Source organism: Mesoplodon densirostris, chromosome 7, assembly GCF_025265405.1.
Source record: "Mesoplodon densirostris isolate mMesDen1 chromosome 7, mMesDen1 primary haplotype, whole genome shotgun sequence".
NCBI lineage: Eukaryota > Metazoa > Chordata > Mammalia > Artiodactyla > Ziphiidae > Mesoplodon > Mesoplodon densirostris.
The window spans coordinates 110,784,255-110,811,217 of NC_082667.1; the positions used below are offsets into that span (position 1 = coordinate 110,784,255).

Genomic DNA, 26,963 nt, shown 5'->3' on the forward strand with positions numbered 1-26,963 from the left:
AAATATATGGAGTGAGAGTGTGGGAAAAGGCTGGGACAAGAGGCAGAGGCCAACCAGGGGCTGTCATTCCCTTCCGGTCTTCAGGAATAACACTGATGGCAATTCGAGCGGCCAGGGAAGGAAACAGCAGCCAACCTCCATCCTGGGGTGGGGGTTAGGCATTCACCCGGGCCAGCCAGAGCTCTCTAGTGCACTGCTGCCCTGCTGGAAGTAGATGGCCAGATCACCCCCAGGGGTCCAAGGAGTAAGGCTCTTTACTTCCCGCCCCACTCTGCTCTGCTGCAGGTTGATGGGGCAGGTGTGATTCTGTGGGGGGATAAGTGTCCCCTTAGAAGCTCCTTGGTGGGAGTGGTAGAGGCCAGAGCTGCTCACAGAATTCCTCGGCTCCAGGCTGGCATTCCGACAACCCTATAACCCCAGCACATGAGGACCGCCTGGAGGGAGAATAAAGCCTAGGGATCCAGGCTCCTTCACGGGCTCGTTGAATACCAGCAGGAGGCTGTGAGTGGGAGGCTCTGAGAAGCAGGGTGGGGCGCCCCGTGATGTGGACATGGGACTGCTTTCTGAACTGTGAGTCTGTGGTGTCTCCCCTGCGCTCAGAGGTGGACATGGGCTCGTTGAGCGTGTGTGTATGTCCATTTCCACTTCTGTGAACGATGAAGCTGAGGCTCGGATCACCTCCATGGCGGTGATGACAAGGGACCTCTTCAGGGTTGATAGTCCACAAGGACTCCCCTCCTGCCCATGACTCCTAGCATTTCCCCAGCACATGGCCTGAATGTGAGGGGTATGGATGCCACATAACCAAGGGATTTATCTCTGGAAGCCCTGCTCTGGCCACAGTCATCTTTGGTGAGAGGGCAACTCAGTCAGCTGTGAGGGAAGCAGGGTCAGAGCAAGATGCTGTGGTGGTGAGAGGTCAGAGGCTGGCACGGCTCAGAAGACACAGTGGTCGTGGCCGTCCCTGTGGTCCTGGCCACCATAAAGCTGTTTGGGCCACTTGTTTGGGGGTGTTGCACAGAGGAGGGCATGCTGACCACCAGCCCAGCCCATAAACACTTTATGGTGTCTCTCATGATCTCTCTTCGGGACCGAACCTTTTAATTTATCGCACCATTTAGCAGAGAATGGGCGCTGTGTGAAGCTGGAGCTTCTCTGCTTGTGCAGCACGGAGATGGGGAAAGACGCTGTAATCCAAGAGTGAGGTGGGCAAGCTGCCTCGTTACCACCACCCTGTCTCTGCCCCCAAGCCTCAGTTTTCTCATCTGCAAAACGGAAGAGTTGGATGAAGTAATCTCTAAAGCCTGACGCTGATTTTCCAGTTGTAACAAGTATAATATTATAGGAATATTAATAACTCACGTCAGTTTTTTTAATGCAACCCCCTCTTCTCAGGAAGCCCTTCCCTGACCACCCTATTTAAAATTGCAGGGCTTCCCCGGTGGCACAGTGGTTGAGAGTCCGTCTGCCGATGCAGGGGACACGGGTTCATGCCCCAGTCCGGGAAGATCCCACGTGCCGCAGAGCGGCTGGGCCTGTGAGCCATGGCCGCTGAGCCTGCACGTCTGGAGCCTGTGCTCTGCAACGGGAGAGGCCACAACAGTGAGAGGCCCGTGTACCGCAAAAATAAATAAATAAATAAATAAATAAATAAATAAATGGCAAACCACTCTTCCTGCCCCTTGGCACTCTGATTCCCGCTCCCTATTTGACATGAGACATCTTTTACAGATTTCACGTTATTAACCATTTCCCTAATAGAATGTAAGCTCCCCAAGGGCAGGCATTTTTGTCTGTCTTGAGCACAGCTGTGTTCATAGAATAGCACCTGGAATATAGTGGGTGCGTAGTTAACGGCACTGAATGAATAAATAGATACTGCTTCATCCTCCTCCTCCTCCTCATCGTGGACACCGCCATCACCGTGGTCGCTGCCTGTCCAGTAAGGAGGATGCCTGCTCCTGTGCTCCCGGCTCCCTCTGCCGAGGAAAAGGGCTGTTGGCAGCAGCATCCTTGGCAATCCCTCCCCCCAGTACATTTGGCAATCTGCCCCTGTGGAACCTGTTGTGCCCCCTTCCTCTGGATTCTGGTGTGTTCCTTCCAAAACTCCACCTGTGCCAATGGCAGGCATTTGGCCAGGGGGTTGGCTCTCTCTTAAGCCCCCTGATCATAGAAACCCCCAACACATTCTCTAGGGTGGAAGGGGGCCTCCCTGAAGGCTCCAAGCACACGGCAGGGACTTGTTGAGCAGCAAGGGAGGCAAGAGTGTGGATGAGGAGTACAGGCACTAGGGAGTGAGGATGCGTGCGCGCGTGTGTGTGTGCGTGTGTGTGTGTGCGTGTGTCTTGGCACTACCTCTGGGTCCTGGCCTTACTGAGCATGGGCAGAAAGCACCTCATGCCCTTGTTTTGGCTCCGGAGACTCGGATGCCTGGGTGGAGATGTTCCCTCACTGAGCCAAAGCCAAGAAGCCCCACTTGCAGCCCTGCCTTCTTAGTTAATTAAACATTCGGCCTGCGTGCCCAGAGATGCTTTTATGCTGCATTATTTTTCAGCTACAGAGGGCCCTAAAGACACCAAATCTAGGTTGGATCTCTGGGTCCTCCTCTTGGCATCCTGCCAAGGATCACTCTGGGTGCCCAGAGACAAGCACTCGCCTTCCCCACAGCCTGGCTCTCCCCTGCCAGTCACTGTCACATGCACCCAAGCCCAGGCAGCCCTTGAAGCTTCCTCACCCTCTCTCCCCTTGGCCTCCTGCCTTGCTGGATCACAACAGGCTCACTTAGGTGACATTCTCTGTGGTAGCACCTGCAGCCACCTTTTGTGGCTCAGGAATGTCGCTTCACAGGAGGATACAGACAGAGGGAACATTTGTGTATATGCAGCTGCATGTGTGTATGTGTGCAAGTGTGGACAGGCTAACATGTGTCATTTGTTGCATGCACGTGCATACAATGCGTACAGTGCGTCCATGCGTGTGTACTCATGTACACAGGTCTCTGCACATGTGTGTGCATGCATGTGCATGTGTGTCTGGTGTGTTTTGCTCTCCTCAGCTCAGTGTTTGAAAAATTCATCAGAAGACAAGCAGTCCCAGAAGGAATGGAGTCAGGTTTTTCCAGCTCATGGAGCAGCGTGGGTTTATGCCCCGCCCTGCCTGCGGGCTCTTGGCCTCACAGAGAGATGGGGGGTAGGACTTCCAACAAATCTCAAGCTTCTAGTGCCCTGTCCTGCCCCCACTCACCCTTTCCTACACTCCAGGTCTCTGCTCTGATCCTCTGGGTGGGACGCACGTCCCAGCCAGGCAGCAGGAGTGGGGTGGAGAGTGCTGCCCTTGGGCCCTGTCCCTCTCTCCCTCAGAGTCGGGGCCCCTTTCCACGCCCAGGGGCACCTCCTCCACCCTCCTCCTTGAGTAGCTCTTAGAACACACAACAGCTAATCAAGCAGCATGCTCATAATCAGCTCTGATGGGTTCTTCTGCAAAAGTGCATTCTAATGAAGTGGGGAGAGGGAGACTGGGAGAGAGCGGGGATGATGGGTTTAAGCTTTCGGACAGGCAGGGGCACAGGGTCCCAGAGCCTTCATACAAATGCTGCTTCTCGGTCTGGAAAGAAAACAAGTGACTATAGCCCTTCTGGGGCTGGATTTGCAGACCCTGCGGGTAGGCAAGGGGCCATGTGAGCACACACGCCTGTGTACTATACACACACATATGCCCCTGCTTTTGAACTCCAAGCTTGTGCTGTGTGCCGGGAGCCACATGTGCCCAGTGTAGGGGCTCTGCCCTCTGAGATCACACACACACACACACACGCACGCATGCACGCGTCCCTTTTCCTCTCCCAGGGCTGGGAGACACGGTCGCTCAGCACAATCACAACAGGCCCAGCGAGTCGCTGAGACGGAATGCATCCGATTCAATTCATTAGGACTGATCGCTCCCTGAATGGGGTTGAATAATTGATGAGCAGAAGCAGCTTTCAGGATGTTCCGCATACTCAGAGGCTCGCTGGAGCCTTGTTATTTATTTATTTTTTAAGCCAACAAACCCGGCCAAATGCTCGCTGGTGCAGGAGCGTGAAGGGTGTAGAGCAAAGGTTCGGCGTTTTAATATGTGACGTTGACACCGTCAGCTCTCGGTCCACGGCTTGTGACAGAAATGGATACAGGCGGCTCGCCCCGAGATGCTGGGAACGGGAGGCAGGCTGGGGATGGGGCCTGGGGGCTGTGAGGTTCCTGCCGGCACAAGGCCCCTGGGCTGGGCAGAGGTTGTAGCCTGAAAGGGGGGGGGGGCCAGGATGCCCCTCAGCCTGGCTGGGGGGCAGCAAGGCAGATGCTATTAGGGTCTCCTCTCTCCTCCTCAGGCTGGAGATGGACCACAGAGACAGCCCGTCCCCCAGTTCTCAGGCTCAGAGCCAGGCTTCCCAGAAAGTCACTCCAACCCAGACTAATGTCTCAGTTTCAGCTCAAGAAACACACACTGTCTGGCGCTGTGACAGGTGGTGGATGCACAAGGGCGCGTGTGACACGGCCCCAGTGTGCCGATGAGAGTGAGCCCTGGTGACAAGGAGCGGAGGGGAGAAGCACTGATTGCACGTTTTGCTGCTACCTACCGTTTCTCCAGCTGTTCTCCTGACACCTGCCCCGGGAGGTCCCATCTTCACTGCACGCGTGAAGGGGCCCAAAACAGAGGCAGCATCTGTCTCCCCAAACCTTTCCTTCCCCCAGACTCCCCTCTTCCTGTCCACAAGGCCTCCACCCCATCTTGCTTCAGGAGTCTGGGGCCCTCTGGGGCCTTCCGCCTGTGCCAGGGCCCCCTTCCAGGCCCGGACCCCCCTGCTTTCTCTTCCTTCCCATGGGCCCTAGGGCACAGGCTGGCCCCCCTCTCCGGGTTCATGTTGTCCCTTGAAGATATGCGTGAGCCCTCCCTGGCTCTTCAGAAAGGGACATAAGCCCCTTACCCAACATGGCCACCACTGACCCAGTGACTTTCCACCCCCGCTGCCTGGCTTTTACTGACCTCTCCTTAGCCAGGCCTGGCAGGCGCCACCTCTCCGTCCTGCCTCCTAGGTGACCAGGCCACCCTGCCTTCACCCACTGTCCAGACAATCTCCAGGCCTGTCAGTTCCAAAGAATGTATTTGGGAGGGAGCTTCACACCCCCGCACAGCCCCTAAACCCAGGGGACAGCTGTCGTCTAGTCACGAATTCATTTATTTGCTCATTTATATGCATTCATTTGTTTAATCCACAGACATTTACTGAATGGCTGCCGTGTACCAGGCACGGTGTTAGGTAGCCCCGCACAAAACACAGACCTCACCCAGGTGAGCGTGGCGGGCCTGGGAGGGAGGAGGATTTTAGGGACCAGGCGGTGCTCTCCAGGCCTCCAGCTGCATTAGCAGGTGGAAGGTCCTTGCCCATCCCATAAAGCAGCCTCGGCCGGCCAGTCTGCGCCCTGGAAGGGAGTCAGGGCCCCCAGCATGTGCACCCTCCACCCAGCCTCCTGCTGCTTCTGCTCTCTGACTCCTGCCCCTCTCCTACCTGTTGGTCTCTCGTGGGCCCTGCTGAGTTCTGGGTGGTTCCATGCTAACATCAGGGGAACAATATAGCCTGTCACCTCTGACCTGGGCCTCTTGCCCCGGTGCCACTGACCCCTCATGCCCCTGGGGCCAGTGCTGTCTTGACTTGCAGCCCACAGAAGGAACTGGAATGTAGAGGTACCCGTGGCCTTCTTAGGTGCCCCCTGCAATCTCCCCCTCCCAGCCCCCAGCAATCTTCCACCCTCCCAGCCCCCAGCAATCTCCCCCCTCCCAGCCCCCAGCAATCTTCCACCCCGCCCCCTTTTTTCCAAACTCCAGGCCGGAGCCCTCTCTTCCGTGGCTTTCCACTCCCTCAGGACTGCCTGCTGCTGCCTGAGTGGCTGGCTGAAGAGCGGCCCACAACCCTGGGTGACCAGGAGGGCTCTGGTTCAGGCTGGCAGCGGGGGGAAGGCCTACCTTTGACGGCCACGTGGACGCTCTGGCTGATGGAGAGCTGCGGCTGGATGAGGACGCTGCACAGGTACTCCCCCTCGTCCATGCCTTTCTGCACATCAGTCAGTTTGAGGGTCCCGTTCTCGAACACCACCTGGCGGTGGTTGTCGGGCAGCAGGAGAGCATCCTTATACCACTTGATGGAGTAGTAGGGGTAGCCGATGACCCTGCAGTTGATAAGGGTGTCCCGCCCGGCAACAGCTGTGATGTTCCTCATCGCCCGGATGCTGGGGGGGCCTGGGCAGGAGTTGGGAGGGAGGAGGAGAGGAGGGGCGATGGCGCGGTTAGCCAGGGACCACTGGGCGCTGCCCCGCCATGCTCTTCTCAGTTGCTTGGACTCGGAAACTCTTAGGAGATGGAAATTTGGCAGGGGGAGGGGGAGGCCTTTTTTACAAGACTAAAGGCAGAGGGCTTCCCTGGTGGCGCAGTGGTTGAGAGTCCGCCTGCCAATGCAGGGGACGTGGGTTCGTGCCCCGGTCCGGGAGGATCCCACATGCCGTGGAGCGGCTGGGCCCATGAGCCATGGCCACTGAGCCTGCGTGTCTGGAGTCTGCTCCGCAACGGGAGAGGCCACAGCAGTGAGAGGCCCGCGTACCGCAAAAAAACAAAAACAAAAACAAGACTAAAGGCAGAGGTTGGAACTGGGGGCTTGGAACTGGGGGCACCCATGGTCTCTATTACTAGCTTCAAATAGCTCCAGCTCCCCACCCAGTAGATGAGGGGCAGGACCAGGCACCTCCCACGACCCTGCAGCTCTGTCCCCTTCCAGTTCAGAGAGGGCGGGAGGGTGGCCAAAGGGAGGCAGCATTTCTCATGGGTGGTCGGACACCTGGCACAGGTGAATTTAGCGTGAACCCCCGCTCCCCTTCCCCGTGCCCACGACAGCCACCAGCACCCCTAGTCCGGTGCCCCTTCTCTCCCACTCCCCTGCGCCTATTGTGCTCTCGTGTCAGGGCTCACTGGCTGGGTCAGATGAGGACCCGTCTGACGTCACAGGGCTGCAGAGAGCTTCTGAGGATCCTCTGCTCTCACCACAGCAACCTGGAGACCCGAGGCACGGGGATGGTCACCCTGAGGACTCCTTCCCCCTCTCTTGAAGGTGCTTGCCTTGGGGCACCCTCACCCAGCCTGAGTTCCCTATTCTTGATGGCTGGGGTCTTGGAGGGTAGCCAGGGGAGGTTGGACTGAGGGATGCTGGTGCCCTGGCTCCTGGCTGCTTACATCTCCTGGAGTATTGTGGGAGTGGGATACAGCTTCGGTGGACACCCCTATCAGAGGGCAAGCCTGGCCCCACTGCCCCTTCCTTGTTCCTGGCCTTGCAAGGCCCTGGTGGGACTGTAGGCGCCAGTGGAGTGCTTAGGGTACCTGGGGCCAGAGAGATTGATGGGGAGGAACGGGGTGGGGGGCAGGATTGTGGGAGGGGTGAAGAGGGATGGGGAATGGGAATGCAAAGGGGGCGAAGTGTACCACACACACACACACACACACACACACACACACACACACACGAATGGACGATGGGACTTGTGGAGGGCAGGGCAACGGAGAGAGAGAGGAGAGGGACCTCTACTAAAATCAAAATGACGATTAATAATAAGTACTAATCACCACAAGAAGAATGGTAACCACAGAGATGGCAAAGGAACTCAAAAGCCTATTCTGATATTTAAATGTAGACAGGCACCTCTTACGTTTATTCGCGCCTGATATTCAGCACTGCCCACCGAGTTCCGTGCCGTGCACCGGTACACGCCCCCGTCGCGGATCTGGGGCCCCGTGACATTCATGTGGCTGATGGTGGTGCCGTCGGACATGGTGTACTGGCTGGTGCGATGGCTTCCGTCCCGCACGATGGGCTCGTCGTCCAGGGCCCAGGTGACGGTAGGGGGCGGGGCGCCCTTGGCTGCGCACATCAGTGAGAACTGCTCCCCGGGGTTGACCACCTTCTCGCTGAAGGATGAGACGATGCGGGGCGTGCCGTCTGCAGGGAGCGAGGAGCCCCCTTAAGGGTCACCGAGTCACAGAGAGACCATCCCCCCAGGCCACCCCACCTCGTCATGGGGAGGAGGCAACGCGGAGGACATAACAATGGTAAAGCACTTCCGCGTACTTCCAAGATTCACGTACCATCCGCAAAACCCTGTTTAGTGCACGTGAATGAAGCCTCCTGGGTTTGAATGCTCCCTCAGCTACCTGTTAGCTCTGTGTCTTTGGGCAAGTTACTTAACCTCTCTGAGTCCTTCCATCTCCCCTCTGTGGAGGATGGAGATAATGGGGATAATGATTATATCCTCCTGGATAAATATCCTCCTGGTACTGATGCTGTGAGGAGTAAATGAATTAATGCATTAAAGATGCTTACACAGCACTTTGTAAGTGCTTAATAAATGTTAGCTCCTCTCAACTTTTCCTTTTCTGCCTCTTTCTCCTCCCTTTTTAAATAAAGCCATAGAGGCTCAGAGGTTAGTTCTGTGTGGAACCAGGACCTGAACGGTCCAATTCCAGCTCTGATTCGAGTGGGAGGGGTGCTGGTGCTGTAGCTCCGTTAGCAAAAGCCTGAAGCTTGAGCCTTAAAATGCAAGCTGCCCAGGGGCAGTGGTGGTGGTGGGGTCTGTTTGGGGGCTTAAGTCTTGGTTAATGGAATAACCTTGGACAGGACAAGTAACCCCCCAGGGCCCCACTTCCTCCATGGATCATGGGGGATGTCATCATCAACCCTGGCCATCCTCCCACACAGGATTGCTGTAAAGGATTAAAATAGGTGCTAAATCCTTGAAAAAGTCAAACACCAAAACAAACATACAAAAAAAAAGCAAGGCAAATGTAACATGGCACTCTACATCCCACCCACATTTCACACCAAAATGCTGACGTTAACTCAGGCTGCCAGTCCCTGGCCCCATTTCTGAGGGAGACCCTCATCTCCAACCTGGGGAGAGCCTGGTGCCTGGTGGAGCCTGGTGCTGCCTGGCGCGGTCACTGCCTTTGGCCTCTCCTCTGCCTCTATCCCCAGCCCTCCCTCTCTGGCTGCCCCTCCCTTCCAGCTCATTGCCCCTCTCACCAGCCTCATTCTCCACACCCAGCTCTGAACTGGCAGGCACCAGCTGTCCTGTAAGATCCACCAACGGCATACGGGTAGCCCCCAGAGAGAAAATGCACTAGGTGGGAGTAGTCTGTTCCTGGGAGGGGAGTAGTTCAGACAGGAGGTCCCCTGAGATGAAAGGCACCCATTTCACACTAGGCTGCGCCCAGCTGATGTGTTTCCTCATTGGGAAGAGAGACCAGGGAGAGGGCAGGACAAGAGGAGGTAGGGGCTGAGGAAGGCAGTTTGCTGGGCACTGGGTGAAGGATGAGGGCTTAGTTTCGATGGATGCCCAGCTCTCATGGCCACTTGCCAAGGAATGAGGACCCCTGGGCTGTAACAGTGAGACAGATACCCGTGGGGTTTGCCCAGGTTTGGTGTTTTTGTTATCACAGTAAAAAATCCTTGGAAGGAACAGGATTATGGGAGCAACAAAGGAGCTGGGGAACCACTAACTTTGTTGGTAAGGATAGGGCCTCTGCTAACCCCCCCCGCATCTTTGCGCAAATAAGAAAAAGGTGTCTCCCCTGCATGGTCACAGCCCAGTGTGGGTGCATGGCTTGGTAAGTGGAGTGCAAGCTGGATTTCAATCCTCACCCTCTTAGTTGGGCACCTTGTGTAGTGAATGACACGAACAGCCATACACAGGGGTTCTGGGTGAGGAACCTTGGGGGGTTGGTAGCTTTAAAAGGAGAGAGAAGCAGGTAGAAAGCCAGGTCCATGGTAAGAAACAGGGCCTGCTGTGAAGAGAGCTCAGGCAGGGAGAGGATGCAAAAATCCAGAGGTTCCCAGCACCCTTCCGGAGCCTCCGGGAGACCGAGAGCCTTTGAGGCCCTACTGAAGGCCCTTCTAATAGTGAAGTTCTAGTAATTTGGAAGGGCAGAGTCAACAGAGTATGGCGGTTAAGAGCCCTGAGTTCAAACCCCAGCCCTCTTCCTTAGCAGGGCTGTGTGACCTTGGGCAAGTGGCCGAAGCCTCGGTTTCCTCAACTGCAAAATGGTTATTATTAAAAAAAAAAAAAAAAGTATCTCCACACAGGGCCCTTGGGAGGATGAAATAAGATAGTGCATCTGCCTGGACTGCTGTGAGTGCTGGATGAATGCCTCCTGCCTCTGGCCGGGCTGTAGGAGCCCTGAACCCTCCCGTCTGCCCCAGCGGCCCCAGCTCACCCTCAAGCACGATGATGGCGAAGTCCTGGGCGGTCTGGGCTTTGCGGGTGGCGAAGCACTGGTAGGCCCCGGAGTGGCTCTTCTGGGCCGAGGTGATGAGCAGGGTCTCGTTGCTGAGCCCGCGGATGGAGATGGCCTCGTTGGGCAGCACCAGCTCGGTGTTGCGGTACCAGCGAATGGTGAACTCCGGGGAGCCCGTCAGGGCGCAGGAGAGGATCACGGTGCTGCCAATGCCGGTCTTCAGCTTCTTTGGTGTCAGGGTCACATGAAGAGGGTCTGCGCCAGACCAGGCAGGGGAGAGGTGAGGGAAAGCGGGGAGGAAAAGAAAAGAAAAAGGACTCCCTGTGAGTGGAGTGTGGCTAGGAGTGAGCTGTGGTCACAAAAGGCCCCAGGAGTCAGGAGGCCCCGATTCTGTCTCCAAGACTCCTTGTAGCAGGGGGGACCAGGACGAGCAAATTCCTTTCTCTAGGCCTCAGTTTACCCATCTGTTAAATGGCAGGGTGAGGCCAGGAGATGTCTCTACGTCTGTTATTCTGATGGCTTGTGCTTTCCTGATGAGGCCCCTTTGGCTGGGCGGGGCTGGGAAGCTCCCTTTGGCTCATGAGGAGGATGGGAGCTTGGCTGGTTCACTGTCCTCGCTGTCACCCACCCTAGAAACCAGGGAGGCACCCGTGGCTGAGCCACCTGTCTCCTGTACTTATACAGATAACCACTTGCTACCTTCTGCTGGTCTGACTTCCTTTATATGCATCAGTTAATCCCCTGCTCTTCATCCTCACCACCCCTGTCCTGATGCAGGCCTGCAGCTCCTGGCCTGGACCCATGCAGTACTCTCTTCTCCCTGCCCCCCTTTTCCCTATGTCCCGCCATCGGTTCTCCATGCTGCAGCCACTGCCCTGTTCTGAACTTCCACGGCACCCAAAAACTCAGCGTGGCATTCAAGGCCATCAAGGCCCTTGGGGACCTGGCGCCCTTCTCAGCAATGCAGTGTCTAGACCAGCAGCCTGCCTGAGGTTCCTGCACACCCAGAGTCTCACCTAGAGCACTCTTTGCCCCCTCTACCTACTTCCTACTCATCCACATTGAACTCAGGTGTCACCCCTTCCAGGAAGCCTTCCTGGACACCACTCCTCTCCCAGGCTGGGTTAAAGATCTCTCTTTTGGGGCTCCCTGTGTGTAACTAACACAAGACTAAGGTCATGGTCTTCTAATCACCACTTTGTTTCTATCTCTCCCTCAGGACTCTGAGCCACTTGAAAGCAGGGCGGTGTCCCTCATCTTTATGTCACTACTGCTGTCTGAGTCAGGTTTATCGCTTGACTGGCTGGCTGGCTGGTTACCACCCCCAACCTGGCCTCTCTCCCTTGATCTCCATGGGCTTGGGGTTCTGTACAGGAGCTTGAGGGCTGCAGGAGCCTTGGACCCCCAGAGAAGGAGCTTGCAGGAGATGGGGTCATGGCAGGCCCGTCTGGGGGGGCACGGTCAAAGCACACACAAGTCTGCTCACACTGTGCTTTCCCTATTCACTACCAGAGCCTCTGCCCGCTGTCCAGGAAGTGTCAGTGCAGCATGACGGAGGTGGCATCCTGCTTGTCCCGGTCACCAACCAGGGCTCTCGGGGCCCTGCCAGCCAGCCGCTGTCTCCTCACTGCCCCTGCACGGGCTAGGATGCGTGGGAGGCTTGGGGGCAGAATGATGCGGAGTACGGAAAGCACTGCTTTCCTCTCCATGAACCTGGCAGAGAGGAGCTATCGGAAGGATGGAAGACAGAGAAAAGCCAAGTCACTTCCCTTTGAACCTGGTCGTCCAGTCAAGCCCAGTGTGGGAGAGGGTGGGGAGCTGTCTCAGAGGAGAATGAGGTGTACCCTTCCACTCGGGCGGGGGCAGGCGGTGCGTGCACACAGCTGTAGGCAGTTACTTATTGTGTGCCTGTGTGCGTGCTCTAGGAATAGAGTGTGTTACGTGGAGGAACGTGTGTATCTGTGAGTGTATATGGGCACCATATATGTGTGCACGTGTGTATGGGGAGGTGGGCATGTGAACTTTCAACACATCTGCCTGTGTGTGTGTGTGTGTGTAAGTACCTGCCTGCCTGTCTGTCCTGAGGCAGGAGCTCTGAACACCAAATTGCTCAGTTAGGTTTGCTAATTTTCCAAGGATTTGGGGGTACGTGGCCCTCCTGATCTGTTCCCTGAGAGAGTGTGTGTGTATGAATGTGAGTGTGAGTGTGTGTGTGTGTGTGTGTGTGTGTGTGTGTGTATAGCAGGAGGGTTGAAGGTAATTCTAGACCAAACAATTTTGGCCAGTGCTTAGGTCAAGAGGGTTCTAATCCTGGTCCTTCTATCTGCCTACTCTGCGGTCCAGGGTTTGTTCATACGAGAGGACCGCCCCTTCCCCCCAGGCCTTCAGGATTGTAACCTAAGCATTTGTATTATGAACTGTTGCTCCCAGAGCATTTCTTGGGGCTCTTTCTGCTCTTCCAGCTTCACAGTGAATTCGCAGGGGGGGGTCTCTTCCCCACACTGCAGATAAATGTGCTCCAACTGTCAAGACCCCCTTGACTATGGGGAGGACACTGGGCCCATATCTGGGCTGAGGGTGACAGGACAGCAGGCCCAGAAGGCCAGGAGCGGGTGTGCTCTGTGTGGTTCTCTGGTCCACCTGAGGGTCCGCAGACCTGCAGCTCTGTGCTCATGAGATAGGTGGTGAGCTGGGCGGAGAGCATCTTTGGTCAGTCTTAACGGCAGGGGGGCCCTTTCTGCAGGACAGCGATGGGATCACCTCTGCACAGCCCCTTTCTGCTGCCCAGGCCGAATCCTTCACAACGCCCCCAGGTGCAAAGTTCAAGGACTCAGGCTATTGCGGCCCCATAGGAGTGAGATCCCACAATCCTGGGTCTCCAAATCTCCAAAGCTCCAAAGCTCCAAATCCCAGCCCCACGGCCGCCAACACCTTCCCTGCAGCCCCGAGAGCAGGGAACTCGAGGGAGGAATGGCGGGGGTGGGGCGGGGCAAAAGATGCCCCTGGGTCTCCTAAATCCCCCTCCGGGGCTCTTTCCTTAGCTTCAGCCCCTCTGCCTCGACCTCTCTGCCCTTCCGGCAGCTCAGCAGCAGCAGGGGTCTGTGAAGACCTCCTGCTCTCCACACGTGCTCCCTGGACCCTGGGGCTCTGGGATGGGGAGGAACAGGAAGCACCAGAGCTAATGCCCAGCCGGCAGGTCCTGGAAAGGCTGCCTTGGTTGTTTACCTCCAGCATCTGCCCTGATCAATCAGTACCTCTATTAATTATCGCTAAATATTCTGCATGTCGCCTCTGGTGGGTTCATATGTCCTCTGATGGACTCTGCCATCATTAGTATAGACTCTGCCTCCTCCCGAGAAGCTGAGAAGCCCCGTGAGCTTAGCACATCACCGTCATTGTCCCTTTTGACCCTCGTGACCTCTGGGAGGTAGGAGGGCCAGGGTTATTATCCCCTTTGACAGCAAAGGGCACAGAGGTGATGCCCAGGGTTATATGATTTTCCCCAAGTCAGCTACTATCTGGTGATATCAGAACCAAAAGGCAGGTCTTCTGATTTCAAACCCAGTGCTTTTCCCAGGACACCAACCTGCCTTCCCCAACCAGGGGATCATCCCCTGGGGCCGGCCAGAGGCAGGGGCGGCTGCCCCCATGCCCCTCCCCACCACACGCAGTGCTCCCAAAGGTTACTGAAGCTGGAAGAGGGGCTTCCCCGCTCACCGATGACTGTGAGGGTGCCTGTGGCCTCTGCTGAGCCGAAGGTGTTGGTGACCTCACAAATGTAGGTGCCACTGTCCTCGGTCCGCAGGTCACTGATGGTCAGCCCCATGATGTGCTTGGTCCAGCGGCTATCAGCTGGGAGGGGTCGGCCATCCTTGAGCCAGCGGATGGCAGGGATGGGGTAGCCGGAGGCGGTACAGGGCAGCTCCATGTTGTGGCCGGCCCACACCTCCTGGGAGTGGAAGCCGTCCAGGATGGTGGGGATCGACTCGGCCGGGTCTGGAAGGCAGAGAACACGAGAGGTCCTGGCCAGCCCTGGGTGGGAGCAGGAAGGCAGGCCCCCAGAACTTGCTGCCCACTGGTGTCCGGAGTGAATGATACCCAGTGTGGGAGGCTCACTGTGTCTCCCTGTGCCCCAGACTCTGGCCGAAACGCTCCTACTCGGGCCAGACGGAGGCCCTGAGAAGCACGGCTGGGAGCAGGGGCTGGGGGAGGAGAGGATATGGTGGGCAGACTAGGCTAGATGGTGGGCAGACTAGGCTAGAATGACAGACAGACAGACAGAGGGAAAAAGGGAAACAGCAAGAGACACAGGGAGGGAGAGACTTTCATACAAACAGTCCCTGTGACATGAGAATCATGACATCTTGGGTTTGCAATTCTGGTCAGTCTCAGTCTGGGCCTGTCAAGGATGGGCATCCCTGTCCCCTCCTGTCTCCTCCCACCTGCAATCTGGGCAGGCTCAGAGGGGGCAGTGCCTTTCCACTGGGGCCCAGGAGGATTCGGAAGTTAAGCCTTCCACAAAACACACTGGCTACCCCAACGATGCTTCTGGTTTTTGCATTCCCAAACCTAGAGAAAGCAGCGACTGTGGGCCTGCGCCCTACACTGCAGGAGGCCTAGGCCCTCACGGGTGGGGTTCTGTGTGTGATGCCCGTGTTACGTGGGCGGCGTGCTGGCCGCTACCTCAGTCTAGTTCTCACCCTAAAAGGCCTCTTTGTGTTTTCTGCCCACCGGGGAACTTCCCCTGATGTAAAACTCCCATAGGCTCCCTCTACCTACATATTACGATCCACACTTCTTATCCTGAATTAGGCCTTCTGGGATCTGTGATCTCACGCCAACCAGGTCCCTGGCCTGGCCTGCCTCCCCCCAACCCCTTTCTGATCTCACCAGTTCCCCTCTCAGGGCATGGTGTCAGCACGCTGTCCGCCAGCCTGCTCTGCTTGGCCAACTCCTACTCATCTTTCACAAACCAGCTTCAACGTCACCTCCTCTGGATGCCTCCCTCAGGCCACTTTCACTGGATTCCCACAGAGTTTTCCTTTTCTTTCATTTTATTTTCAAGCAGCCTTTTCTTTTTAAAGAAAAAGAATGAAAAGTGCAAATATGCACATGACAAAACTTCAGAAAGTAGAGAAGAGCATACAGTGCAAAGGGAGTCCCCCCTCACCCCTGCACCCAGCCACCCCGCTTCCCTCCCAGGGGCAACCACTGTCGCCACTTCCCCCCAGGCCCTTGCCAACAGCACTTGGCACCAGGCCATGTATCCGGCTCCCCTGGAAGGCCGAGGGCTCCTCGAGGCGGTACTGATCCCCTACGGCATCTCCACGTGCCTGGCACAGAGCAGGGCTGCTGCACCATAAACGTCTGAGGGAGGGTGAACGGGGGCACGTGGGCATGGGGTGGGCCGGTGGTCTGCCTTTTGCACATGGCAGAACTTGACAGGCTCATGGAATAGTAGAGCTGGCTTAGGGACTCGGAAGGCACACACAGATGAGGACCTGGAGACCAGAGAGGGGCAGTGACCTGCTCAGATCACACTGCAGAGCCAAGATCCGGAACCAGGTCTCTGCCACCCTTGTTCAGTAAATGGGGTCTGAGACGGAATAATCTAACCCCGGATTCTGCTCCAGAGTGAACCGTGAGAGCGCTGACGTCCCTCCTGGCCCTTCTTGACTAAATGGGAAACTTCCTCTGTCCTCAGCTCACCCGCCCCCCTGCCCCCTTTGGAGACAGGCTGAGCTAGGAATGCTCCCCACCCCCCGGGGAAAGAACTTTCCAGAAGATTCTCTGCTCCTTCCCTATTGTCCATGGCTTCTCACAAGGAGCCTGAGACTGGGAATCAGGAGACCCAGGCACCAGTCGGCCTGGGTCACTGATAAGCCGTGTGACCTTGGGTGAGTCTTATGATCTCCCAGAGCCTGAGTTTCCTCGTGTGCACGTGGAGGTGATACTACTGCTTCCAGATCTCCTAAGGCTGTTGTGGGCAACAGAGCAAAATGTGTGTCAAAGAGCTCGAGTGACACTAACCCACCACGCAGACGTGCCCGGCGATTACTATTCTACCCCGCCCGCCCGCCCTCCCTCCCTGCCAGCTTCTGCGGCCTCTTCCGCATCCTGTGGGAATGGTTGGGCTAAACAAACCCGGTGCCAGGGAAGAATTACTCAATGTGACACTTAATTGATGCAAAATACACAAATTCCGTGGCGCACCGCAGAATTTACAAGCGGAGGGGCCCATGGGGCAGTGGAGGAAGGGGCTGGGGGTGGGGATGGAATTAATCGCCGAGTCTCAGGCGTGAAATTAAATTCTGAGGGAAAGAAACCTCTTTCATTACTCTGGAGCAGAAGTAAAATGCTGTGGCGTGTATGGTGACAGCCTGGGGGGATCGGGGGCTGCCAGGGCCAGTGCAGGGCTGGGAGACAGATGGCCTGGTCCTGAGAAATCTCTGGGGGTACGCTGGGGCTGGGCTGGCGAGGGGTAGGGGGTCAGTGTGCCCCGGGGTTGGGGTTGGGAGCTGCTGGGACCTCTCCCAGCTGGCTGAACAGTGCTGCTCTGGAATATGACTTCTCCACCTGGCTCGGCACCCCGTGAGCTAGGGAACCCTGGTCCAGTCTCTCAGCCTCACTGGTCCCTGGTGCCCTCCTTTATAAATGCAAATGATGGTGCCTCTTCCACAGAGCTAATGCCCATGACAGCACTTGGCAAACTCCAAAAAGCACCTCGATGTGACGAAGGGTTATTAGGTTGTATTTTTAGGGGGCTCAGACTTTTCTCACAACTGCCTCCTCTTCAGAGAATTAACAGAAAAATGAAAAGTCCCTCCCCGCCCCCGCCCCCTGAGATGTAGTAGGAATAATAATCCAGCGACAATAGAACAACAGTAACAACGACCCAAACAAGCAGAGCAGGTACTCTCTACTGAGCCCTTCCTATGTGTTCGGCCCCACGCTAAGCTTTTTACACGCAGCACCCTATTTAATTCTCACAACCCCAAGGAGAACATGTCACTCCCATTTTACAGATGGGGAAGCTGAGGTTTGGAGACATTATTGATTTGATGCCAGGCTGTACAGCTAGTGAGTGCTGAGGCTAAGCCTGAAACCTTGGTCTGATTCCTGAGTCCTTTTTCCAATACATCTCACTCTCTCCTTCCCCCGTCCCTCCCTATTACTTAATCAAACACCTGGTGAGAACTGAAAAAACCACAGGTGTGGTTGCTGCCCTCATCCAATGACCATCGATAAGGCACTGCTGTCCCTTCCTCTTGCCTTTGGACCTGGTGAGGAGGAGGGGCAGCCATCCCTTGGGGTGTGCCGGGCTCAGACACCCTCAGCCACCAGGTGACTTGGCAGGGCCCAGCTCTGCCAGGACACCCAGCTGCATCTCCCATCCCTGATTCCAGGGGCTGGCCCGGAGCTTCTGGCCAGGGAGGGATGACACCCTTCCCGACCACCAGCCCCGGGAGCTCACAGGGTTCTGGCCACTAAGCAGAGAAACATCTCAGTTGAAAGCTGCCTTGGGGCTGACCCCTGCCCTCAGCTCTGGGAGTGGATCTGAAATGTGAGGCTGTGGGCGGAGGCCTGAGCCCTCCTGACACGAATCTCCTTCTGCACTGCCTCGCTTGGGTGTCAGTTGCATTTTTGCCGAGACAAGCTGCTTGTAGATTGCCTTGTCACATCACATCACATCAGGGCCCGCGTCACTCCTGGGGCCCCTTCCCCTCGGCTCCCCTCCGCTCCTAACGTCTTCCACCCTGTCGCAGTCATCTTGTCTATCCTTGTCTCTCTGTTAGGTTTCTGTTTTTCTCTGCCCTATGTTTTTCTCTCTCTGTGCCCATGCCTCTCCCCTTTTGTCGTCTGGCTGCCTCCCTATCTTTGCTTCTCCGTTTCTCTATCTGGGCTTCATCTCCGAGTCTCTGGTAGCATCTCCCATTCTCCACGTCCCCACCCGCCATCCCCAGCTGGTGGGCAATGACAGCAGAAGGAGAAGGGTTGGCATATCCTCCAGGTTAAAGGGTGCCTTTTTTGAGGGACAAGAGTGGAAGTAAGATTAGTAGGATGAAGGGGCTAAATATTCGTGCAGCGGAAAGGAGCAGGCCTGCAGGAGGGAGGATTTCTGTGCCTTTCCCACATCGTATGAAAGGCATGCAAATGAGATGCAAAACACTACACAAACAAGTCCCTATAATCTGGAAGGTAACCACTGACACGTTTGGGAATTGGGCTGCAGATGGCAAGGTCTAGCCACAAAGGTGGGGCCACACAGCACAGCCCCATCTCCTCCCCACGTGACAGCGCAGTTTCCCTTGGCATTGATTAATTCCACAAATATTTACCTAGCACCTACTATGTGCCAGGCACAGGGCCAGGCTCTGGAGACACAAGGGGGAATCAGAGAGCCCGATCCTCACTCTCCTGGCTTCCGCTTTTCCACTCTTGACCCCAAATGCACCAGGCATATAAGAGGGGGTCCTGGAGAGAGTCACCTGCTGGTCAGGGTTAGTCCTCACCAAACCACAGAATGTCAGAGGTAGACAGAATCTGAGCTGTCACCTAATCTAGCTCCTTTTTGAGAGATCCAGAGACATTGCATGATTTGGTGGGGCTAGTCCCCAAACCCAGGTGTTCTGACTATCAGTTCATCTCCCTTCCAAAAGCCACTCTGATCCCACCTCCACAAGAGCAGAGATTTTCAAACTGCAAGTCACAAATGGTTAGGAAGTTATGAAATCCACGTGGTGAGTTGCGTCCAGCATTTAGATAAATTGAAATGGGATAGAATAGAATAGAAGATATCAGAGTGCATTGCAATGCACGTGGTAGGAAATACCAGCGTGTGTCGCATAGGTTATGATGTCTGTGGATCACTGTCCGCAGTTTGAAAAGTGCTATTCCGGAGAGCCTTCCTTGAAGAGCGCCAAGTGCCTTTCTTTCTTCTGTGACTGGGGCACGTGTGTGGTGTTTGATTAGCCCCTTCCATGAGGGTGTGCAGCTGGAGGCTGCTGGGGTCAGGGGGCTCAGTGTGAATTCTGGCTGTGCCTCCCACTGGTTAAACAGTTGGGGCAAGTTGCTTGGCTTCCCTAAGTTCTGGTTTTCTCACCTATAGAAATAAGGAGAGCAGTGCACACCTGACCAGGCTAGTATAGTGCCTAAGATACAGCACATAAGTGAAATTTCTGGCACACAGGGGGATTCAGTAAATATTAGCTTTCCTCCTTCCATAAGGAGCTATAATCACTCCAGAATAAAAGTCCTTTATTTAATTCAGAGATTTTTTTTTTACCTTTTGCTTGCCTACTTTCAAATGTTGTGAGGTGGGCTATAACAAAAGACATACATGTATTCAAAAATAGATAGACTAGAATCCTAAAAAATACTTAGGGACACAAGGAAATACAAAATCTCCCTAATCCAATCCAATCCAAGTGAATCATTGCTATGTTTGCATAGCAGATTGTATCTACGAACTTCCTGGCAGCAAAGGCAAAAAAGGAAAGAGAGGATGGGTTCCATATCCCTCATTATTTGATAAATGGTAAAATAACAATTCTTCAGGAGAGTTAAGCTTTCTCAGGTATAGACTCCTGAAAGAATTTAACTGTAGAGTCCTTATATGAAGGATACCCAAAACCAAACTGGACAAGGTCTCCCCGAGTGGTTTCTGTACTGTGTTCTTTTTTTTTTTTTTTTTTGCGGTACGTGGGCCTCTCACTGTTGTGGCCTCTCCCGTTGTGGAGCACAGGCTCCGGCCGTGCAGGCTCGGCGGCCATGGCTCACGGGCCCAGCCGCTCCGCAGCATGTGGGATCTTCCCGGACCGGGGCACGAACCTGTGTCTCCTGCATCGGCAGGCAGACTCTCAACCACTGCGCCACCAGGGAAGCCCTGTACCTGTGTTCTTTAATCTCCTTCTCTGAATCCCCTGAGCACACAGCAGACTCCCTGATCAGTGGTGCTGACATGCCCACCCAGTCCCGAGGGTGGGCTGGTGCCCTTCCTCCCCAGCCTTCTCGCCTACCTGTCACGGAGAGGCGGGCCCCGTTGCTCTGCCGGGTCTCCCCGCTATACTTGTGCTTGGTGATGCAGCGGTAGGTGGAGAGGGCGTCCTCCTTCTGCACGTCAGAGATGTACAGCCCGCCATGGTAAGTAATAAAAAACCTGTTTTCTGGAGACATAATCAGGACACAGTCGATTACTCCTCTAGCTGGGCACACTACCAGAAGCAACTTGGGCCTGCAGGTGGCCTTCTCCTAGGCCAGGACTGCTGCCCAGGGGAGGGGAGGTGATGGGGAAAACAAGGGGGTGAAGCTGATGTAGTGCTGAAGGCAGGGGGGCATCTCTAACCGATGAGGATTTTCTGTGTACAAACAAATAGAAATTACAATGATTATTCCTTTAAATGTAGATACTTCAGCTTTTTACAGGAAGATGTTGGGTTTTGGAGTCAGACTAAGATCTGGGTTCCAATCTGACTCTTTTACTTATTAGCTGTGTGACCTTGGGAAAGTTACTTAACCGCTCTGAGCCTTATCTGTGCAACAGGGTGCAAATAATCCTTCATAGAGTATTATTATTATTAGAGTATCATTATTATTATTAAAAAATAATAAAGTGTCTGGCACACAGTAAGTGCTCACTTAGTGAATATCAGTCCTCACCTTTCCCATCTCTTTGCAAGAGTTTGCAAAGCTTTAATGTTCATTGCTTGCTTGTTCTTACAATTGTTTGAGGTGTCATCTCCATTTTAAAATCACACAGCCAGTAAGTGGATCAGAACTCAGGCCTTCCGGCTCCCAGCTCTCCCTTTGCACTGAGCCTAAACACAAGCCTAAATCCCTTTCTCTCAGTTTTCATCATTTATTCACCCAAGAAACAATTATTGAGGCTAAGCTAGGAGTGGGGGCGTGGAGACACAGATTTACTAGGAGTGGGGGCGTGGAGAAACAGATTTACCATACTAATTCATCATACAGTTTTTGATACCATTTTGTTCAAGGCAAAGGTGCCAGCACTGCGCCCTCCACGGTCTCACTGCCGTGACAGCACGAAGCAGAAAGGACAGAGTAGTTTCACCCATTTAGCTGATTACGAGACAAGACTACACTCCGAGGTAGAGTGGATTTTCTCGTCCAAGGTCCTAAGGCAAACCCTGAACTTGAGCTAGTCAGGGCTGATTTTAAAAGGGGAGAATGTGGACTTGAGGGTTGGGGAGGGGCTTGCATCTGGCTTTGGGACTCTAAGCTCATGGTCTCCCACCCAAGACCCAGCTAGACTGAGATCGAGAAGCTAACCTAGGGTCCCTCTGCCTGCTCTCTAGGGGCACAGCTGCTTCCCCAGGAGGGCATAGCAGACCCCAGGCTGCCATTTTCACCAGAGGGGGCATCAGAATCAGGACAGTGAATAATGACTTACAAGAAAGCTGCAGGGGAGAGGGTAATGCTGACCTCATACAAAGGACCTGCTAACATTGGACTGTCAGGCTTTCATAGGGAAACGTTTTGGGTAGCCCCATGTCCTTCAAATCCTATTATTCTGAGGTCTGCTTCCTCCCACCTGGGTGCTGAGTGAGCCGTCTCAACCACTGACAAGAGCCCTGATACTGGTTCATTCTCCTATTAGGAATATTCTGTGGTGTCTCATCCCTCCAAGCACAAGCCCAAGATCTCAGCACCAGCAAACAGAGACCTCACCAAAGGATACTTTCCAACAATGAAAGCTGTAGAACTGCAGGGTTGAAAAGCTGAATGTGCTTGACCACATCTTTAACAAAGTTCCTCTGGCCTTCATTTGAATACCTCCAGGGCTGGGGAACTCACCACCTCATTTAGTGGCCCATTCCAAAGTTGATAGCTCTGACTTTGAGAAAGCTCTCCCTTGCTCACAATTGAGCTCCATGGGTCCTGGTTTCTCCTTGTTGCACCCTTCCAGAACCAGCCTAAACCTGTGTTACTGACACACTCCCTCACAAACTGGAAGGCAGCTATCATGCCCTTTGACTTTTCATCAGGCTAAGCAGTCTTTGGATTTTATTTTTTAATTGTTATTTAGTATGGTTTTAAATAACTTCATCAATCTGATTGATCTCTCGCTTAATACACTTTGGTTTATCTACAAATCTCTGAACTTTGCCTCCCTCCCTCCCACTCTCCATCCTCCCCTCTTTGTCTCCCTCCCTCCCTCCCATCTCCTTTCCATGTATCTTTGTCCAGGACTAGACCTGCTGTGTGGCAGGCACTTTGCCAAGTGGTGGGGATCCAACTGTCAGCTTATCTGACCAGGGTGGAATAGAGCAGGGCTACCAACTTCCAGCCTAAGCTGCATTAACTTTTTAGGGGAGATTGAGTGGGGGTGGGGAGGCAGACCCGGCCCTGGTCGTGTGTCTGCAAGCTGCTGCTGGGCCACTTTCCTTCTCTCCATCCTTGGACACCTGGCCATGTGGGCCCAGGTCCAGGACTTCACACGGATCCCTGCTGAGTGGCATCCTGTTGGGATCTCCCTAGATGAGCACTTGGCCAGCTGGCAGCCTGCCTGGAGCTTGTGGACCCCTGCCGCCCCCTCCAACACGCAGACCACACCTTGTAGATGCCCGCTCAGTACTGTAGGTAAAAGATGAAAAGGAAGCAGGAGGGAGCCAGGCCCTGCTGCCAGCAGTCAGAAGACCCACGGGAAGCACAGAGAAAGCCTGGCTCCCCCACCAGACTCTGCATGTGCCGTTTTGTCTCCATGTTGTGACATCCCAAAGTCAAATGCGGAAGCTCTCCCGTAATTTATTATGTAACTGGGACTGGAATGCAGAACTACTGGAGGGTGTTGCTGCCAATCAGAAGTATCAGGACTGGAGGCGGTGGTGGCAGTGGGATCAGGAAAAACAGGAAAGACCCTAAAATCAACCCTAGCAACCCACAGGTGCTCCAGCCTGGACAGCTAGGACCCTGTTATCGCCAGAACGACGCTGACAACAGTACACTTGGCCCTAAGGAATTTTAAGCTGGGGAGGGGTGCTGCTGTGCTGGTGGTGGGGAGCTGGGGTTTCTATAGCAACAAGCAGCTGCTGCATCTGATGTTTCACATCCTTCATTGTCCTCATTTTCCCCCTCCCTTCCCCCCTTCTTGTGCATATTTAATTGCAGTAACATTTCCAGATACAGTGTATCGCTCCCGAAACAAAGGCAGGCCGCAGCCAGGGGGATGCGCAGCAAGCAAGAGGGGAAGGAGAAATCAGGGGTATTATGTTAATCCCCACTGGGGGGGACTTGTGCAACATCAGTTCTGCATGTTTGATGAGAATCAGATGATGGGCCCTGCTGGGGAAGGAAGGAGAAGGGGGGCCTGTGGAGTGAGAGGCATACGGTGTGGAGAGCGGAGGAGGCACAGGGAGCTGGTGGGGGGTTCAGAAGGGCCAGGGCTCCAAACACGGCTGGCCTCCAAGGCTGGCTCCAGCGGGGCGCCCTGGCCGTCTGGCAGCCCATCCTCCGCAGCCCAAATGGGACCAGCTATCCTTGGACTGGGTAGAGGAGCCATCATCCCACATCTTGTTTCCTCCTCCTTGGGGCAGGCTGCGTCCACCCGGAGGAGGACAGAGTGGCAGCCAGGACCACACGTCCAGCCCCCAGCCCGAGGCCATTTGGACATGTGCGTCTGGGAGTATTTTTGGTTGACACCACAACTTGGGGGTACCAATGGCATTTAGTGGTCAGGTTAGAGCAACAGCAACTATTCTACCCCAAATGCCAACAGTATGCCCATGGAGGATCACTTTCTTTTAGGCTCTAGGACCAGGACATGGAACTGTGTTTAAATGTAGACTCTGCCACTGGCGCTGCCTGACTGGTGCATCTCAAAGTCTGCAGTGTCATCTGTAAACACGCCCACGACCAGAGAAGCGCTGCGTATGGTTAATGAATCCTTTTCTTGTCTTTTTTTTTTTTTTTTTTTTGCGGTGCGTGGGCCTCTCACTGTTGTGGCCTCTCCCGTTGCGGAGCACGGGCTCCGGACGCGCAGGCTCAGCGGCCATGGCTCACGGGCCCAGCCGCTCCGCGGCATGTGGGATCTTCCCGGACCAGGGCACAAACCCGCATCCCCTGCATCGGCAGGCGGACTCTCAACCACTGCGCCACCAGGGAAGCCCCTTTTTCTTGTTTTTATTATTACTCAAATACTCCAGCCTGCTTCACTATCCTTTTTCCTGGTGATCTGGAGCACAGCTCTCCTTTTTTTTTAAAGCTAAATATTTATTGAGCACCCATTACATGTTAGGCCAAGGGCTTTAGGAACATTAGCTCATTTAATCCCCACACCCCTTTGAAATGGTTATTATTGTCGTTACTAACCAAAGCACAGAGAAATTAAATAACCCACTCACAGTCACACAACTAATAAGTGGTAGAGCCTGGACCATTAGTCTACTTCCTATGCTTTTCCAAAGCTCTGTGCTAGGCTGACTCTCCTAGAACAAGAGCACTTTTATAGGGACACACGTTCAGCTGGACTCTGCTTGATTGCTTCTGTTGGTGGGGTCCTCACTTCCTCACCAAGGAGCAGTCATCCATTCAATTCAGTTTGGCTCCATTTATCAAGTCTTTGTGGAGCATCCCTAGGGACTGAACTGGGCTCCATGGAGAAGTCTTGAACTTGGTATCCACCCTCTGGGATTCCACAGTTAGAAGAGAACATTCTTCCACCAGGAAAGCTTTGGCCTTCAGTGTTGAGGGCTGGTGAAGGGTGGGGAGGGGGCTCGATGGAAGCCATGAGTGAGAAGAGGAGGATGAAGAGGTGCCGAGCCACCCAGCACTGGGGGACAAGCCCAGGGCCGGGACTTAGGAGGCTGAGTTGGAGCCCTAGCTCTGACACTAATGATGGGGTATATACTGGGTTAAATAGTGTCCCCCCAAATTAATGTCCTCCCAGACCTTGTGAATACAAATAGAATCAGGTTAAAATGAGGTCATACTGGATTAAGGTAGATCCTAAATCCAATCTGACTGGTGTCCTTATAAGAAGAGAGAAATTTGGACACAGGTGCACACACACAGGGAGGAGTCCATGTGAAGATGGAGGTGGAGATTGGAGTAATGTATCTACAAGCAAAGAAAAGTCAAGGATTGCCAGCGACCCCAGAAGCCAGGCAAGAGGCAAGGCAGGATCCTCCCCTAGAGCCTGCAGAGGGAGCAGGGCCCTGCCCACACGTTGATTTTGGACTTCTTGCCTCCAGAACTATGACACAATAAAGCTCTGTTACTTTAAGCCACCAGTTTGCGGTAATTTGTTAAGGCAGCCTTGGGAAACGGATACAGGGTGACCCTAGGGAAGTCCAGTCCTCTCTCAGGCCCTCAGTTTTCCCACCCGTACAAAGAGGGAAGGGGTGGAGGAGGTATGTGTTTTTAACCGTGTTTGTACATTAGAATCACCTAAGAAGTTTGTAAAATTAAACTCAGAATCTCTGGGTGTGTGCCCTGGAAACTGGTATTTTATTTTATTTTTTACTTATTTATTTTTGGCTGCGTTGGGTCTTCATTGCTGTGCATGGGCTTTCTGTAGTTGTGGCAAGCAGGGGCTACTCTTTTGTTGCAGTGCACGGGCTTCTCATGGCGGTGGCTTCTCTTGCTGCAGAGCACGGGCTCTAGGCGCGCGTGTTCAGTAGTTGTGGCCTGTGGGCTTTGTTGCTCCGCCGCATGTGGGATCTTCCCGGACTAGGGATCGAACCCATGTCCCCTGCATTGGCAGGCGGATTCTTAACCACTGCGCCATCAGGGAAGTCCCTGGTATTTTACAAAAGCTTTTTGGGTGATGTAATGTGAAGCCAGGGTGGAGAACAACTGGATTAGATAAACTAAGGCCCCTTCACTCTGGAAATGGATGTCTCTGTGATCACACCAGACTTCTCTGAGTTCCATTTAGGAAAACGGAGATAATAAATAGGACTTAGGTCACAGAGTTGTTGGGAGAATTAGATGAAAGATGAGTTACTGCATGGGAAAGTCTCCAGCACGTGAGTGGTACTGGTTAAATGTCAGCACAAGTGGCTCCATCTCAGGGAGATGGTGGGCTGCACACCGCTGGGGGGCTCTCCACCCCTCCCTGTGGCCAGGCTTTCTGCAAAGTCTCCCCCTTCCTCTCAGTAGCTTGGAAGTAAAGGAGGCCCTCCTTGGCAATTCAGAGGCCCTGCACACACATGCTAAGTGAGCCGAGAACATCTTTTCTGTCTTTTTCTAAGAGGTCAGAGAGCTGGGCCTTGGAGACTCCCTAGAGCTGCAGGAGTCCCGGAGAGGTAATGGACAGAAACCTTGGGGCTCCTGGCGGCTTCAGAGGGCTGGGAGAGAAAATCTGTCTTCTGAAAAGGTGGGGTCCTCTCCCTGCCCTCAGGGAGGTGTGAGGGTGAGTTGGTGGGGAGAGGGTCCCGGGCAGGGGAGAGGGGAGGAAGGGTTTGCTGGAAGGTGTGAACTGGATAGATTCCCCCTTCAACCTCTAGAGCAAAGGAAGGGAATTACTGAGTGTAGCAGGGACAGCAGCTTCCTAACTGGCCCTGCCCCTCCTCTGTCTATTCCCAGGAGGCAGCCAGAGTGATGCTTCAAAACCTAAGTCAGACCATGTGGCTCCTTTGCTCAAAACCCCTCAACATTTTCCCATTTCACTCAGTATGAAAACAGTGCCTATCACA

General features: G+C 54.4%; 1 protein-coding gene across 1 annotated transcript in view; it reads right to left on the minus strand.

The window, feature by feature from the left end:
• The window catches only part of DSCAML1 (DS cell adhesion molecule like 1), a 342,119-nt gene that overhangs the window by 80,815 nt on the left and 234,341 nt on the right, over positions 1 to 26,963 (minus strand). Inside the window, exons 4-8 of the mRNA XM_060103740.1 lie at positions 20,325 to 20,471; positions 14,023 to 14,301; positions 10,285 to 10,560; positions 7,718 to 8,014; positions 5,998 to 6,270 (exon numbers count right to left, since the gene is read on the minus strand). Coding sequence (XP_059959723.1) covers positions 5,998 to 6,270; positions 7,718 to 8,014; positions 10,285 to 10,560; positions 14,023 to 14,301; positions 20,325 to 20,471 — 1,272 coding nt within the window. The remainder of the gene's footprint in view (positions 1 to 5,997; positions 6,271 to 7,717; positions 8,015 to 10,284; positions 10,561 to 14,022; positions 14,302 to 20,324; positions 20,472 to 26,963) is intronic.